Raw genomic sequence first — 16,643 nt, 5'->3', positions numbered from 1 at the left:
AACAACACCTGGTTTCATTTAGTGGCATTAAGAATTTATTTTCACTATTATAAAAAAAACATTGCTGTTGATAAAAATGAATTGTTCGGTATTGTGAATTAACAGAGTTGTTCATAGGCCTACATTACTGGCAGTGAGCAAACATTTTTCTGTTTATTTATGATTGACAATCTTTCCAAGTGAGTTCATTTTGGCTAAAGTTGTCAGTTCTTTTGCATACCAATTACAATGTCTGAGAAAAACTCGACAGAGAGGCTCTTTGTTTGGGAGTTACATAATAGAAAAATACTGCAGATTCATTGTACACTCACTGGTTACAGAAATAGTGCTTTACAAATAATACTTTTCTGTTGTAATTACAACAGCAGGAGGAGAGTATAGAATGAGGAAGGCTTTGGATGAATGCATTGCCAGCTGTAAAGAGGTTCAATTTTCCACTTCGGCAGCTACATTGCTGTGGAAGACTAATAGGAAAAGCATGACAGAACACACTATACAAAAATAGAGTATATAATAAAATATGATTTGTTTTTAAAAAAGGATAAATGAACATAGGAGTAAAAACATTAGCACCATGGCTTCTGAAGATTCTCCTGAATAAAACAAGGAAACTTGTTTACATTAGCAAATAGGCTAATGGAAAGAAAAGCAAGTCCCATCTAATAAACATTCAATGCAGCACATGACTGCATGGCCATAAAATTTCAAGATATTTGTTGCTGTAAAATTTTATGCCCTCGATATTAACCCACTTCAGAAACTGTTTACCAGGGTGAACTTTACAAAATACAACAAAACTGATCAGGAATGTTCTTGCTCAGATGAGTTGAAATGTAATAAAATAATGCAAGTAGTATGTACAGAATATACAACATTAATAAATATGCTCTGTTTACTGATTGAAATGCAGCAGAATCTAATCCACAGCTCTTCTAAGAGGAATGAAGGGTCCTGTCATTTTCAATAATGTCTCTCTGCAATCTGAAGCACGCAGATCCCTCGCTGTCATCATCACCACACAGGAAACACTGAGACATTCATGTGTTGGCAACCAACCAGTTAGGTTGCACTCTAAATGACGGAAGCGAACAGGCGTATTTGTGGACATCAGCATTGACGTGTTCAAAGTATGAATTCCAGGAACTGTTCATCGCCTAACATGTCCAGGGAGAGACAGTTATTAGACCTGCGGCCATAGAAGGAGGGTTTGGCTTGGCAGTGCAAAAGGGGGTAATGACTGTGATCAACGGGTGTCTTTGTGTTTGCTGAGGCATCTGGAAGCCCAAAGGTGTAGCTGTGGGAGGAATCAGGTGGCAGCGTCGTCCCCAGGGGCGCTGGAGGTGGGATCAGACGTACATCATCTAGACTGTGGCTATGGCGATCCGTGCAAACTTGTGCCCTAGATTTCAGCATCTAGAATAGGACAGGTGGTGAAGATAAAAGGTAAGAAAGTACAATAGAGAACTCCAAAAGGAAGAAAAACAAGGCAAGTGAAAAAAGACAGACGGCCAACCTGTTTTAACATATCCTTGTTACGTAACTTCCCAAGATCTTCATCACTGTCTTGGAGGCACACCTGGTTTTCTGCACAGCCCAAAACAGAAATAATTTTGTTTTCATTGGTGAGACGAGAACAAATAAAATACTGTATGTCAATCAAATTATTCATACCTGATGAGTGAGTTTCTGAGGAGAGTTCTGCACAATCCACTGACACTCCTTCAAGAAGATCAGCCAACTGGAACATCTCATAAGGATCATCCACAAGAACCTCCTTTGGACTTTCAATGCTGGTTCTGATGTCTGGGAAACATGTTTAGAAATTTGACTATAACATATGGAAAAGGTTATTTGTGCCCATCTTTCATTGCCTGCCAGTCAAAACATCATTCATCAAGTCATAAGCTGTCAGTGTTGACAGTGTTGTGTACAAAATAAATTCAGTATAACAATCCTCTCACCTTCCTCTTGCCACCCCTCCTGCTCCATTCGAGCTTTACTGCCTGCGTCAAACCCGGAGGTGCAGGAGCTGCCACGGCTGGCTGCTGAGCTGAAACACTTTTCTGCTCGCCGGTGACCTCCTTCCTCCATGGAGGCCATCTCTGTGGAGATGCTGTGCTGGCGGGCGTCAGCTTCAATTCCAGAGCTGCTGGTGGAGTGTCGGGACAGACCAGGGCTGCTCTCACTGCCTGGGGGGTCCAAGTCCAGGTCATCACTGATGTATGACTCTCTGTAACGCTTTTTCTCTAAAATGACGGAAAAAAAAACTGAGTTCAACTGTGTTTGTCAAAAAGTTAGGAGCGTACAAGTTGTCCTGGATAAACTGAAAACTGCCAGAAGCTGATTGTCATTTTATAGAGCCGCTGTCAGTTGTTGTTTCCTCTTAAAATGAGTTTGACAACCATTAACTCACAGTCTATTCATTCATTTGAAAATAGTTCAACTGAGAAACAAGAATTGTGTTTTTACCTTATATGATGCATTTTATTAAGCATGTCCCATAGTGATCAGTTTGTACTTTTCCCAAGTGTAGCACAGAAGAACCAAACATCACATATTTAAACTGCTCCTGTGCTGCAGATATATGTTTATTGAGCAGGAACACTTGATTTTTTGGAGAGGAAAAAGAAATATTTCTCAAGTTAAGCACTTAACTTGCAGTGGCTAGTGAAGTGAAGTGTTAAATTTTGTCAATGAATATTTTGACAATAAGGATTTGCTGACGTCATGACTTAACTGTGATGACAACGTAAAATTCATTATGCCCTGACAAGTAAAGACAAGACAAAACAGTTGGCTCTGTTCGGGCGGATAACCTAAGTTATATCACCATAATTAATCATCTCAAAGCATTAACAAATCTAGTAAAGTGCCTCATCAATCCAAGAAAGAGCAAAGACAACCTGGGGACACTTTTCGCTTATATTCAAACTGAGAGAAAGACTCATTTATCGTTCCCAATTAAGCTCCCACTGAAGAGTGGATTGTGAATTAAAGATGTGTGGAAAAAATACAAAAGACTCACCATCCCACAGTGTCTAACAAGGAATGTATCAGTTATCCAAGTTAATGAATTCAATAAAATGTATATTCATTCCCTTTTAGAGCTAAATGTAAGTATAAAAGGTGTGTGGATTCAGGGTGCCCTGCCGTGCTCCGTTAACATATTGTTAAATTTAACAGAGGTGAGCTCACAGTAAAATTTCTCATTGGAATTTTTACAGCCAGGTGAAATATCCCCTCTCAAAATCCATAACACTATCATGAAAACACTGACTAGAATTAAAACTGAGTTTTGACAAAAGCTTGACTAAAACAAACAAACAAAGAAACTAAAATGTGACTTTAGCTAAAAAAATGTTCAATAAGCCACTAAAACTAAATTAAAATGTTTTGTCAAAATTAACACTGCTGAGGTGTTCTGCTGAGTACATGTGGCCCCAAGCCAAATTGTATTTATCACTGATACTAATCTTATCCCTGTATTAACTTCTCCCTCCCCTACCTTCGCTCTCCTCCAGCTGGCGTAGGTGTTTGAGGGCAGGCTGAAGGCTGCGGTAGATGCGATGGCTGTTGCTCAGGTGCAGGAGGAGATGGCGAGAGCGGAACGAAGACCCAGTGTAGTAAACCAGCTTCCTGGCTGATGGCAAGCCATCTGGCTGGATCTCGAATTTCTTACCCTGAATAGGAAAACATGTCACATGTACTGCACATACCTGATGCCCATTAAATAATTACGATTCCACCTAATCTTAACGGAGAATGTAAATGAGCATTGTGCGTACCAGGAAGGTGAGACGTCCCACATTTGACCAGGGGAAGTCGTACAGCATCTGTCGTATGTTGTTCACCTCCTGTGAACACAAAACACACACACACACACACACACACACACACACACACATTTTAAAATAAACAGCTTAAATATTGGTGAGCATTTCTGTTTGAAAAAAAGTCATACAGGTCTCTGGATGTGTAATCTACTTGGACATATTTTTAAATGACTGATCAATAATCAATTGTCTTTTTGTTTGCAGGAGCCATCTGGACTTGGCGAAGAGGCCAAGGGCTTCTCGAGGTATCTCACGGTCTGCTGGCTCTTTAATCAGCCAGGCCTGGAACCCTAATCCCCCCCAGATGGCTCCTGATGGACAGATCAAACAACTGACGGGCATGGCAGACAGCTCCTATCTCCTGATGCACTGCTGTTGGTGGCAATCCCACACATTCCTCACACGTCTAGTCAGAGGTTTTATAGTACTACAGATACAAAGACTGAATCTTTGAGCAAACGCAGATTCACTCTCATGTACGTATGTGTTGACGTATATGCTGAATAACACACTCACACATGCACGCACCTGATAAACCTGCATTCCTCGCAGGGTGAGACCGAGCAATGCCGTTCCTTTCTCTTCCTTTTTGTCCTGGACAAATGAATGATGAGATGTCAGAGAGGCATCTGAGCGCTTCAGATAAGATAGCTATTCCACAGTTGAGCCCCTCTCCTAGTTCACTGAGAATCACAGGGCTGCTGTTAACAACAAATTAAAAGTGGGAGCACATTACGCAATGGATGGGCCAGCCTTCAAAATATCACCCTCAGTAGATGGGTGATTTTGAAATGGGGAGGACAATAAACTAGAATAGATGGCTGGTGGGTTATGTAACTGCCCCATAATCATTTGTCCAGCGCAGCTCAAATGAAGCCAAATTTGTCTTGGGAAGAGTAGGATTTCAGGCAGATGAAATTAGATAAAAGCAAATGGCCAAAGTCAAATTCAAGCACTTTTCAAGGTGCAACTTTTCCTCCACCTTGCAACTGTGGTAAATAAAGTTTACATAAATATACTCAAAATGAATATTTCACTTATTTATCAAATTAAATCTGATGTTACTGTAGTATAAATGACCAACATTATGTTTTGTGAAATAGATTTTACAGAAGGGTGACAAATTTAAGGAAAGCAGAGGCCGAATAAAGTTTCACGTTTCAAAATGTGTCACCGGTCTGTAAGTAGACTTGGCCTCCTTTCGAACCTGGCTGAGCCAACATCCAGTTTATTTAATTTCTTTATCTACAAACTGAACTATTAAAACTTTTCAAACCTTGTAAACATTACATATAATTCAAGTGTTTTCAAGGACTTCCAGCTCCCGTAAGAACCATGTAAATGATAACTCTACAAACTAAACTGACTTCTGACCTTTTGCAGCCTGTAAAACGTGACGGGTACGTCCTCCAGTCGACACGACTCCCTGATGAAGAGCAGGATGGCATCACGAGTAGACATGCCCCACAGCTCCTGATGCACCTTGGGCCCGTGGCAGAGGAGATAGTTTACTCCACGCTTAGCTACAATCTACACAAGGAAGATAGGACAGATATGCATTAGAGCACAACAATAACCTCAAAATATAAAACATAAACATCAAATGTATTAAACTTTCAAACTGAACATCAAGTTAGATCCAAAGTTTTCTTAAAAGCTGCTGCCACATGGTTACACATACCCAAGGGGGGAAGTACTGCTTGGGTTCAAAGTAAGGAGTGATCTCCATATCCTCCCTGGGCAGCGGATGGTCACCGAGGTCAGCCTGCAAGGCGTAACCTGCAAGCTGGAAGTACACCTCCTCCTGCTGACGACACTCAGAGCGAAGCACCCGCTCCCGCAAATCAGAATAGTAGAGATGCCGTGCCTTTCGTTCACTGGTACCACAAACCAAATGAAAAAAAAAAAGGTGTCAGAAAGGAGGACAAAGATTGATGCAAACTTGTCCAATACTGAAGAAGATACATTTAGAAGATACACAGAAGGACATACCAAATGAGTCTGCCGTTCTCTATGTAGTACTGCACTTTGAGGCAGAGAACTAGTGGCAAGGGTCTCCTCTGTAATCCCTGTATGGACAAAGAGATGTTAGAAAATGCCACTGTGTGTGTTATAAGGTTGTTAAAAGTATCAATAGTTCAATACAGCAGTGTTTAAAACAATACAATACTATCTGCCTGAACTTTGGGTTGCAGCAAAACCAGACGGTGTTTGGTGATTTTTGCTGTAGCAGCACTTTGTGCAGTTTGCTAATTAAAAAAAAAAACTTTTTTCCCTCCCTTTCTGTTGCGGTATCGACAAAGGTATTTTAATTGTTTTGTTTTGTTTTTCAGTTTTAAAGGAGCAACTGTGCATCTCAAAATGAGTACTGCAGTCCAATAAGCGAGCTGGAGCTGCTGACTGTTCAGAACACTGGAAATTAACAATAACAAGCAACGATGAGGTCAGCACTGTAAGATGATCAGTGGTTTATAACTGTCAGTTGTCTGTGAATGCAAAGCTGAGCTTGTTATCCTGAAAACAAAAGCCCACTGCTCTGAAAATACACACACTGGAGTTTGAGTTCAGAGGCTGCTTGTCTCACTGCCTGCCAGCTGCCATTAACATATTTCTCAGTTTAACTGTCATAAACATCTACACCTTCTAATGATTATTAATGATTTGTTATGACTCATAAACAGACACAGAAACAGGTAAACAATAACACAAGTTACGGACTGGAATAGAAATTTTAAAGGGGGATACCGCAGCTGTTACATTGTTGTCAGAGAAGCGAGTATTTCACTTTATCATGCTTCCTTAATCTCTGAGGGCATATCTTGGTCATTTTATGATAAATTACAGTAAATATATTACAGATTTCAACTTTAAAATCCAGTTATGGTGACAACCCTAGTGCATTAACATGTTTTTGTCATGCTAAATGAAAAGTTGTGGCATGTAGGCCACTGAACTGTGCCTCCCAATTAACCGACACATACAATAGTTTGGAGTGGGTCACAGCAAAGACGCTCCTAATGCACTGAATCAAAATTTTCTATCCTTAGCAACAGGCTGCCTTACCTTTCCCGAATCTTGTTTTCCTTCCTTAGGAAAGTACTTGGTCAGTTTCTCCTCCATGTCTAAAAATATGTGCTCATTGTCTGGGATGGAGAAAGACAATCAGGAAACAAGATGACAGTTAGCAAGCAAACAAAACAATAATGCAACCAAGCGTAAAATTTGCCCAACAATGGGATTCATTAGGGTAAAAGAAAAAAGTCCTTGTTCTTTCGTTTGTGAATGAGGCTACTAGGAAGCTAATGACAACAATGCTAATGTTAATTTATCCATTTTCCAACTGTAATAGTAGCATCACAGCCTGGAACAAACACTGTAAATCTGGGAAGAGTTTAATCATTTTTTTTCCACATAGAATATCTTTTATCTTGAGGTTTTGGTATTTATGTATCTTTCTAAGGGGCTAAAAAGTTGTTTACACCCTGTGCTGAGGAGGAGGATGCTGTATCATTCTCAGCCTGGCCCTATGAGTCATGACATGGGCATTTTCTATTTGAACCACCTTATCTCTTTTGTTCAAATTTGTGTAGCCAAATCATGCTTTCCAAGCTGTTTCACAACTCTTTCCTTCAACCATCCATCTCTCCTTTCATTCCCACCCTGACTCATTCCAACTCCTTCACCTCTCATCCCTCATTGAGGCTGCTGAGTTAAGAGTTGAGTAAGCAGCTTGTGTCATCATGACAAGTTCCCCTACCTCTTTTTCCCCTCCACTCCCACCCTCCTCTTCCCATCATCAATCCGTCCCTCCCCTCGGTGAAGAGGAGGAATGCAAGGGTGCATTCCAGGCTTAATGAAGTTAATATTGCAGGAATCCAGGCCTAAGTGATCGCTGAACCAACACCACAAAAACAAAAGGCTGCTTGTTCAAGTGGTGAGCCACACAAGATTACCGAGGCATTTCAACGTATTTATACAAAGAAAGAACGGGAACACAAGGAAACAGAAAGTTCAGAACTTGCTCAGGGGCTCAAGTGGATTACACTGTTCAATTATGCAGACTGGGAGGGAAGAATGACATTTTTTTGTTTTAGCACCTATTGGCAGAAAACATTTTCCACAATATTACATAAACAAGTACACTGCAAAGCCCTGCAGTTAATCGCTGTCATTATTCAATGATGCTCTTGTTTATAAGCTGACAGACAGACAGCTGAAATGTGGTACAGATACAGGTTGCAAACAGACCACAGACAGTTCAGATTGGTGGTCTCATCTCCTTCACTCTAGCGCTCAACACCGGAGTCCTCCAGGGTTGTGTGCTCAGCCCCCTCCTGTTCACGCTGTACGCCCTTGACTGCAACCCTCAACATGGAGAAAGCTCTATCGTAAAGTTTGTAGATGACGCCTCCATCATCAGCCATATCAGGAGAAAATCAACAGTCTTGCAGAGCAGTGCACAGAACACAAACAACTCAGCAAAACCAAGGAGCTGATTGTTGATTTTTGGAGAAAACAGGTAAAGACACACACTCCTGTCTACATCAGTGGAGCTGAGGTAGAGCAGGTGAACAGTTTTAGATTCCTGAGAATCAACACCACAGTGAACCTGACACATATCCTCAAAGAACTTGAGCAGGCAGAAAACATGTCATGTCCTTGTCAACTTCTACAGTGTAGCAACTGAAAGCATCCTGACAGGAAACATCACAAACTGGCATCACAGGATGCACATGGCCCAGGACAGGAACGCTCTACAGCAGGTTAGTAAAATTACTCAGACTATCATTGGTACCTATTTACCGAGCATCAGTGATATCAGGGAGAGACGGCGCCTGCATAAAGCCTAGAGGATATTTAAAGACAATACCCACCCCACCCACAGCCTGTTCAACCTGCTGCCATCAGGCAGGAGATAAAGTATCTGCTGTCGTACAACCAAACTGAAGAGCAGCTTCAGACTGTGAGACTGCTTAATTCATCCTGTGCACTCTTCCATCTTAATTTTCTGTTTTTATACTTATCTCTATAATCAATTCCAATCAATTAAAGAAGAAACTACAATAAAATCTATTTTACAACCTTGCTGTAAAAGATAAATAAATCACCTTGTAGATACTGTACATGCATTAGGTGATCAACAGAACTTCCGACCCTATGATCATGTTTTTCAGTCCTCTGACAATACTGCTGTGTAGTCTAGTGTGAACAGTCCTTTCAAGTTCAGACGCTGAGGGGCAAATGAGGAGTGAACTTACCCTTCACCACTGTGAGGCCAAAGAAGTGCAGCTCTTTGATTCCAAGAAGCTCTGCCACACGATTAAAAACATCCTGCCCCGTGGACTTCGGCTGGAGCAGGTGAAAAGACAAAGAAGTCTGTATTTAATGCTCATTCACAATATTCAAAAACTATGCGGTGCTGCCAAAACATTACAGTGATAAACTGAACTTAAATCATGTTGGTGATAGCCGGGAGGACAGCTAGAGACATATGACTGTGAACACCCACCCTGACAGTGATGTCCAGCTGGTCTTTGTTGGGGAGGAGAACACAAATGGTTCTCTCCTGCTTTGTCAAGGTGGACATGATGTCTCGTGTATGTCTGAGATAAGTTTGTTCTCTCTGTTAAACTGCGTCAGCCTCCTCTTGCTTCTTCTATCCTTCACTTTTTATCTGTTCCGGGGCAGTTCGTTCATAATGCATCTGGAAAGATCGATGACATCAGAGTGAGATAAGGAAAGAAATTTAAAAACATGATCCAACAACAGTTCAATGTGAATGATGAAGGCAGCAGAATGGAATTTAAAACTGATTATCAACTCATGTGTAACGTCAGATACCCAACTGAAAGAAACTCAATAACCAGGGTTGCAAATTTTGGACATTTTCCTTAAGCAGTAGTTAAAAACACCAACAACTGATTAATCAAGTAATTATTAATAATTTGTAAGAAACAAAATGCACATTTTCTTGCTTTTCTTTCTTTTTTATTTTAAATCTAAAGCTACATCAAGGAGTTTTTAACTGGTTACAAAGCAATCTCACTTTACTGCTGAAGCCTCTATATGACCTACATACGGTAATGAGGCTGGCCATTCCTGTATTGTTGTTCTTAATGCCTGCCACCAGATCGGCATCTCCGTGAAATCAGATAAAACAAGCCTGTGTTTACATTTTCACAGGCAAAGCAACACTGAGTCGCATGTTAACCAGTTAAAAAGAAGCAGGTGATTTTTTATTTCGATTTTATTTTTCAGATTATCCTTTGTGATTATAATGGTGGAAATTATACAGCTTTTGTCCACAGAGGACTCCAAAATAAACAAAATATTACAATTAATCATAGTTGCTTTAAGTTGCCCTGTTTTGCACGTTAAAATTTCTTAAAAACCTCTGTACTATGTAAAACATGTCCTATAATAAAAGGACAATAATAGCTGTCATGCAGTTTCCATATCAGCGCTTTATCCCCTCAGAATCAGCTGTATTGAAATTTTAAGAAACACAAATATACTCTGATACATGATGTTTACCGTCCATACTTCATATTATACTGTGATATAAATTGTAGGCCATACTGCTCAGGTTCTACTAAATAAATGATCTGGGTTCTGCTGTGTAACGTGTGACCTTCTGCATTGATATTATCATACTGCCAAAGCAAAAACAATCCCACACTCAGACATAAGTACATGGATGGCTCTCATTATCCCACAACCAAGATTAACTCAACATAGTTGTTCCCTCTGAGGGGACAGAGGCCAAATCATCTTCCACAGGGATCATCCAAAAATCAAATACATGACTGAAATAAATGACACATGTTGATCAAAAGCAGCATCTGACCCAGTCATCAGCAAACACTGCAATAGTGTATAATTAAAAAACAGGAGAATAGTTGGGCAAATTCAATGAGCTTATCATACTCTAATCCTGATAATAGTCATTAACTGGAAACAATCGATCAGATAATCCTTTGACATGCCTTTTCTATTCTATACAGTAACCACAGACACATAAAGATATAAAAAGGATTTGTATTATTGCAGATTCTGCTTAAAAGACCAAAACAAACAGCCACAGTGGACGGGACAGTCGACTTGCAACCGAGGCTCACCTGAAGCTCGCCCCACTGTGCTGACCCGGAGCCCCAACTGGTACAAGGTTCATCTGATTAACGTCTCAGAATCAATTAATCAGGTTAATTACTGCCGTGCGCCAACTCTGATCCCCTTAAATCCCGCTCCGGACAATAACCCGTATAAAAGGAAAGAAAAAAAAAAGGTGGGGTGGGGCAAAAAAAACCACAAATGATCTCTAACTGAAGCAGCCTCCACTGTTGTCAAACTCAAGTAAAAAGCAGAAAAGATATTATAGTTTTGACAGAGAGAAACAATCAACCAGCATGCTAGGGGGGGGGGGGGTAACAACTCTGGGCAAACAATTGCTGTTTCTGCCTCATACTTGTGTCTATTTTATGGATGTTAAAGATAAATAATTAATCAATTAATCACTATTAAGAATTTAAGTGATTAAACTACTTATAACTGATAAACCCATTATGCCTGTTTTGTGTACCATTTCTCTAAAACTCACAGGTTATCTCGCGGTTTGGTTTGGTCTGGTCTGCCTTGTTAGTCTAGAAAAAGCAGTAACTGCACTCCATTGGATGTGGTTTTGTTTGGCAGTGTGATTTGTTGAACCAACGACATGCAGAACATCAAGAGCCTCACTGTTTTATTATTCTGTTCACTGTAATTGTTTGTGCTTCCTGTTTCTTTTCTTCATTTTCTTTGACTAATATGACACTACAATCATTTGAATAAAACTTGAAGTTAGTTTTTCACTGGTTATGAAACAGCCTTAATGTAATACTGATGCCTTTTTATGACCCACACAAACAAAGGAGACCATCAGCAAAAAGACTGGTTATTTCTTTGATGTTATACCTGTTGCCACTGAGTTGGATTCTCCTTAAAGCAGAAAATGTACAGCAAAACGGATGAGCCCATGTTTACATTGTGCCAGGTAAAGATATGTTTGTCTGCCGTTATATTTTGCTGTTATTATGGTGGAAACACTACTATTAGCTACCTAGCTACTGACCACAGGGGCCTGCAAAAACAAACACAAAATATGCCACCCTTGTCTTTTCACACCTAACTTGCCCAGAGTTTAGCATTCACTCTGGAGGGAAAAAGATGTTTACATGTTTAAATGACCAGATACGACGGGCAGAGCTTTCTGTTGAAGTAAATCAAGAAATCTAAACATTATGAAGTTGTTACCAGCTTACACAACAAGTTGTGGGAACTACAAAAGTGAATGTTCCTGACTGAGAGGCCAAAACATTTGTCATACCAAATATGATTTATGGACATGTTCAAACACAGCCTCTCTCACATCTGTGTGTCAGAGCAAACAGTCAGCGCAAAAAACCTGAAATTCCAGTAGCCTGAACATCTGACTGGTTTACGACAGAGTCAGATTATACTGTAATTTACATTGGCACCGTAGTAAAAGGTACAAAACCCAAGTATATATAATCATAAAATACTTCTTGTGTCTTGGAGTTCTTTTTCAATATAATTTATAATGAGAATGTTGAAGCACTAAACTCTGGTTGGAGAATATGTTGTAATATGAGCTATACTGTTTAAAATATTAAAATACGATAATAAGACTCTTCCATGACAAAGATGTATTTGTTATTCAATATTCATCAAATGACACCATGAGGAAATTCATCAGAATTTTTTTATGCATCTCTCGATTACTGAGATACTGAAAAAACAGGTTGCAGACATATGTGTTCAATTTAGCAATTCACATGTGAAGCAATGAGACTAGGAGAAAAAAATGCTTTGTGCAGGAATTTGGATGGTGTTGTGGGTGTTTTTTGTTTTGCATTTTTGTTTTACATCTGCCCTGCCTCGGAAAACTGATTTATAAAGTGCATTTCAATAACTAAAATACTTTTGTTTAAGAAATAAGCACAGGTCTTGTTATTCATCAGAACTATACTTGCAATGCAATTCAATCATTTACCCCCTTTTGCATCATTTGGTTTGTTATTGTTTTAAGACTTTTTCCTTACTTGACTCAAATGCAGTAGGGATTTACTTATAACCTCAGATGGGGAAAAACTTACAATATACAACAGATTCAATATTCAAATTCAGTCTCCCTTAACAAATGGATTTATTCTGTTATCAATAACAAATAGTACTTAGAAGAATAAGCATTGCATTAAATCAAAATGTGCCTGAAATATTAAAGACAGGCAGCTGTTGTGGTATTGAGTAACTAATGAATGAAGTGAATCCATACCAACCTCACTCAGCTATAAATCCAGAGCACAGTCATGTATGTAAACTACACTCGTCTTCACTGTATCCCACCTTCACCACAAGTTTACTATCAGCCCAAACAATGTTGGCTGAAGTCTTCAGACATCCCTCTTGTTGCTGACCAGGGAGAAACCTGGCATCACATGAGAGCAGCCATCTGTATGTCTTAATTCCCCTGCAAGACTGTCATAATCCCTACTTCTGAGCACACTGCTGGCTGTTGGAAAAACAACATCCCCTCTGCACCGTGCAGGCTCTCTGAAGTGTCAGGGATCCTCACTGCCCGCTAAAACCGCAAAGGGGGATGAGATAAGAGGGGGTAGGATGAACAAGCAGGGGAAAACCATTTACACTCATCCCACTTGAAAACAATAGGGTAAGTCAGCTTTTCAGGTTTGGGGGGAGAAGTGCATTTCTGAGATTTGATTTAGATTCCTGACAGGCAGGTTTTTATCAAGCCAGGATTTAACGACTCATTCAGAGAATAAAAACTTTGGAGTACAGAAAAAACTTCCACTGCAAGAGGTAACCCAGGTACATGTGTTCTTGGTCGCATTTCCCCAAGAGAAAAGTATGTTTGGTTGGATGGGATGGTAAAATTAACGCAACAAGTGCATCACTAATTCTTTCTACTCATTTAACTATAACTACAACTACGAAGCAGTAAGTCACTTACCGTCACATGATACGAGGCGAAGGAGCCCAATTTTCAGTTTAGCTTGTTCAGACGCACAATCTTCTTTTTTTTTGATCCGAATAAAAACATGACAGAAGTAGAGACACCCGTCCTCATTGCATGTTGTAACTTCTCTTCAATCACCGTGAAGCCCAAACGATTGAGCCATACCATTTTGAATAGCTGTGGGGGTACTCTGTTGTGACTGAACTCTTTTTGGAAATGCTGGTACTATTTTTTACGCTCTATTCAATAATTATTTGAGTTTTCATTACATATGAATCAGATATAAATGAACACTTCTTTATACTTATAGAAATATAAATACAATTCTATATCAATACAGCTCTTAACAGATATGCCTCCCCCCGTGTTTTGTGTGGTATGGCGATCTCGTATTAATTACTACAGTCGTGTCTAGAAGGGGAACCCTCGATTTGCCAATCTCTTGCGAGATTTGTACATGTTTGCACGCTGTACATATTAATGCTGTTTATAAGGTGAACGGGACGTGCTTAGAGTCTGAGTAGGCTTAGGGACAGAAAACATTTGGTTAGAGTATGGGAAAGATCATATTTTGTGTTAAATTCATCACTCTCGCGAGATCTTTCGCGGGTCTGGGGTTCCTTCTAGACAAGACCGCGATTGTAGAGTGGTACTTCCGTTAAAACATCAAAATAAAAGTTGTACTAGCTTTGAGTACCCGATTTGACAACTGGAGAGTTCATATATATAATCATGATTACGATATAAAACACTCTTATGGCTACAAGCCGTTTTTAGTAGCCGTCTTGCTAACTGGGGTATTCATATTGCACATTTCGTACTGTAAAAGGCGATGGTCCGATAACCACATCTTACAACTGTCTCTAAAATTCGAAAATTAAACTCAAACGACATAGGTTAACCTGCCACGTACGCCATTTTCGCCCTATACTTCACTTTTGCCAAAATCAACGTCCCTATGTTTACAGTAATTTGTTCATTGCCCTCTTGTGGCCATATTGAGTAATTACAATCGGAGCGTCAAGTCAGACACAATAGCATAGAAACAACTTCCGGTTTAAACATTCAAAACAAAACTATAAACTCTATGTAGTTACACACATCCACCGCTAGATGGCAGTACATAATCATGATCACAATTAGGCAACCAAACAAGACAAAGTTAAAACAGTTTTTAGTAGTGTTCTTGCTATCTAGGTTATTTATACGATACATCTCGTACTATAAAAGGGTGATGGGTGGATAACTACGCCATATTACTGTCTGTAAAACTTGAAAATGAAACTCAAGACAGAAATCATCTTATCATATCTACCATTTTTTGACCTCTACTCAACTTTTGCCTGTGTGTTTTCATTAAGGAGTTTACTGCTCTCTTGTGGCCATATTAAGTAACTACACTAGTAGCGTCATGCTGTACACAATAGCATATTAATAACTGTCGGTTAAAACATTCAAAAACGCTTTCATGGCTATAAAGCTGTAATTTAGACCAGTTTTTGAAGGCCTTCTTGTTAACCAAGGCCACGCATAATGTAGATTTTGTACTGTAAATGGGTGATGTGTAGTTAACTACGCCATACAACTGAAAATTTAACTGAAAAGACATGATGAACATACCACGGCTGCCATTTTTTCCCCCTGTTCGTAACTTTTACCAAAATCAATCTCCCTACATTTACAATAACGAGTGCACTGCCCTCTTGTGGCCACAACGAGTAACTACATCATACCATCAAGTTAGACATAATAGCATAGAAGCAACTTCCGGTTTACCATTCAAAATAAAAGTTGTATTGGCTGTAATTACGGCCTTTCACCACTAGGCGGCAGTGTATACTCATGATTACAATAGGCAATGACTAACAGAGAACACTTGTCTTCCCATGATAACAATATAGAACGTATTTTAAATGGATTATGGGTGGATAACTGCCATACAACTGTCTATAAAATTTGAAAATTAAATGCAAGACAGAGATTAATTTACCACGTCCGTTATTTTGCATATTTTGCAGAGAGATTTTGCCATTGTACTTTTTTTTTATCTTTGTACTTTCTTGTTGTAAAAAAAAGTGGTGAGAGAAAAAATCTTACCACGTCCGCTTGCTGGAACTGTTACCTCCGCGACCCGGATAAGTGGTGGAATAGGAACGAAGATGGCTTGTCCGCCATTTTTTTTATTTTGTATTTAGCTTTTGCCTAAATCAGTCTCCCCATATATAGTAACGAGTGTACTGCCCTCTTGTGGCCACAGTGAGTAATTACATTAGTAGCGTTAAGCTAGACACAGTAACATAGGAATAACTTCCGGTTTACCATTCAAAGTAAAAGTCTTACTCGATGTAGTTACGTACTTTGACCATCAGAGGGCACTGTACATACATGATTACAAATATAAAATGCTTTCATGGCGGCCAAGCTGTAAGATAGACCAGTTGTTTTACCTTTGCTGAACTTTCGTCAAAAATCATTCTGTGTATATTAACATAATGAGCGCACTGCCCTCTTGTGGCCATATCAAGTAACTACACTAGTAGTATCAAGCTAGACACAGTAGTACGGTGATACTTCCGGTTTAAATATTCAAAAATAAAATGTTACTAGATATAGTTACCTATTTTATACACCGGAAGACAGCATATCTCCATGATTACAATATAAAACGCTCTCAATGGAATCTGTATCTCAAGCCTTTTTACTATCTTATTACTTACTATATTTATCTACACAATTTGTACTGTGAAAGGGTGATGGGTACGCCATACAGCTATTTG

The 16,643-nt window shown here is 39.4% G+C and overlaps 1 protein-coding gene across 2 annotated transcripts; it reads right to left on the bottom strand.

Annotated features, from left to right (window-relative positions):
* Nucleotides 1-12: 12 nt before the first annotated feature.
* LOC146315113 (FERM domain-containing protein 6) lies at nt 13-14,000 on the bottom strand. Of its 2 annotated transcripts, none has more exons than XM_084736315.1 (14): nt 13,861-14,000; nt 9,343-9,537; nt 9,092-9,182; nt 6,897-6,976; nt 5,826-5,902; nt 5,515-5,710; nt 5,208-5,363; nt 4,362-4,427; nt 3,786-3,854; nt 3,506-3,680; nt 1,962-2,246; nt 1,672-1,803; nt 1,514-1,584; nt 13-1,413 (listed from the first exon to the last, which is right to left on the bottom strand). In XM_084736315.1, the coding sequence occupies exons 2-14, from the start codon at nt 9,418-9,420 to the stop codon at nt 1,123-1,125; spliced, it is 1,767 nt and encodes a 588-aa protein (XP_084592441.1). In that variant the 5' UTR covers nt 9,421-9,537; nt 13,861-14,000; the 3' UTR covers nt 13-1,122. The 2 variants fall into 2 exon arrangements, with proteins under 2 accessions (XP_084592441.1, XP_084592442.1); XM_084736316.1 differs by lacking the exon at nt 13,861-14,000 and adding an exon at nt 13,169-13,401.
* Between the last annotated feature and the right edge of the window lie 2,643 nt (nt 14,001-16,643).

This window comes from Lutjanus erythropterus, chromosome 14 (genome assembly GCF_056507025.1).
Source record: "Lutjanus erythropterus isolate fLutEry1 chromosome 14, fLutEry1.hap2, whole genome shotgun sequence".
NCBI lineage: Eukaryota > Metazoa > Chordata > Actinopteri > Lutjaniformes > Lutjanidae > Lutjanus > Lutjanus erythropterus.
Note: the sequence above shows the minus strand (reverse complement) of the source record. Positions and strands in the feature narration are given on the sequence as shown.

Bases quoted from the DNA above. Each gene is read 5' to 3' on its own strand.
- LOC146315113 (XM_084736315.1), bottom strand. From the start codon at position 9,420: ATGTCCACCTTGACAAAGCAGGAGAGAACCATTTGTGTTCTCCTCCCC. The intron at 5,903-6,896 runs GTAAGGCAGCCT...TTGTCCATACAG, and splicing joins GAAAACAAGATTCGGGAAAG to GGATTACAGAGGAGACCCTT. The intron at 5,711-5,825 runs GTATGTCCTTCT...TTGTGGTACCAG, and splicing joins GAGAACGGCAGACTCATTTG to TGAACGAAAGGCACGGCATC.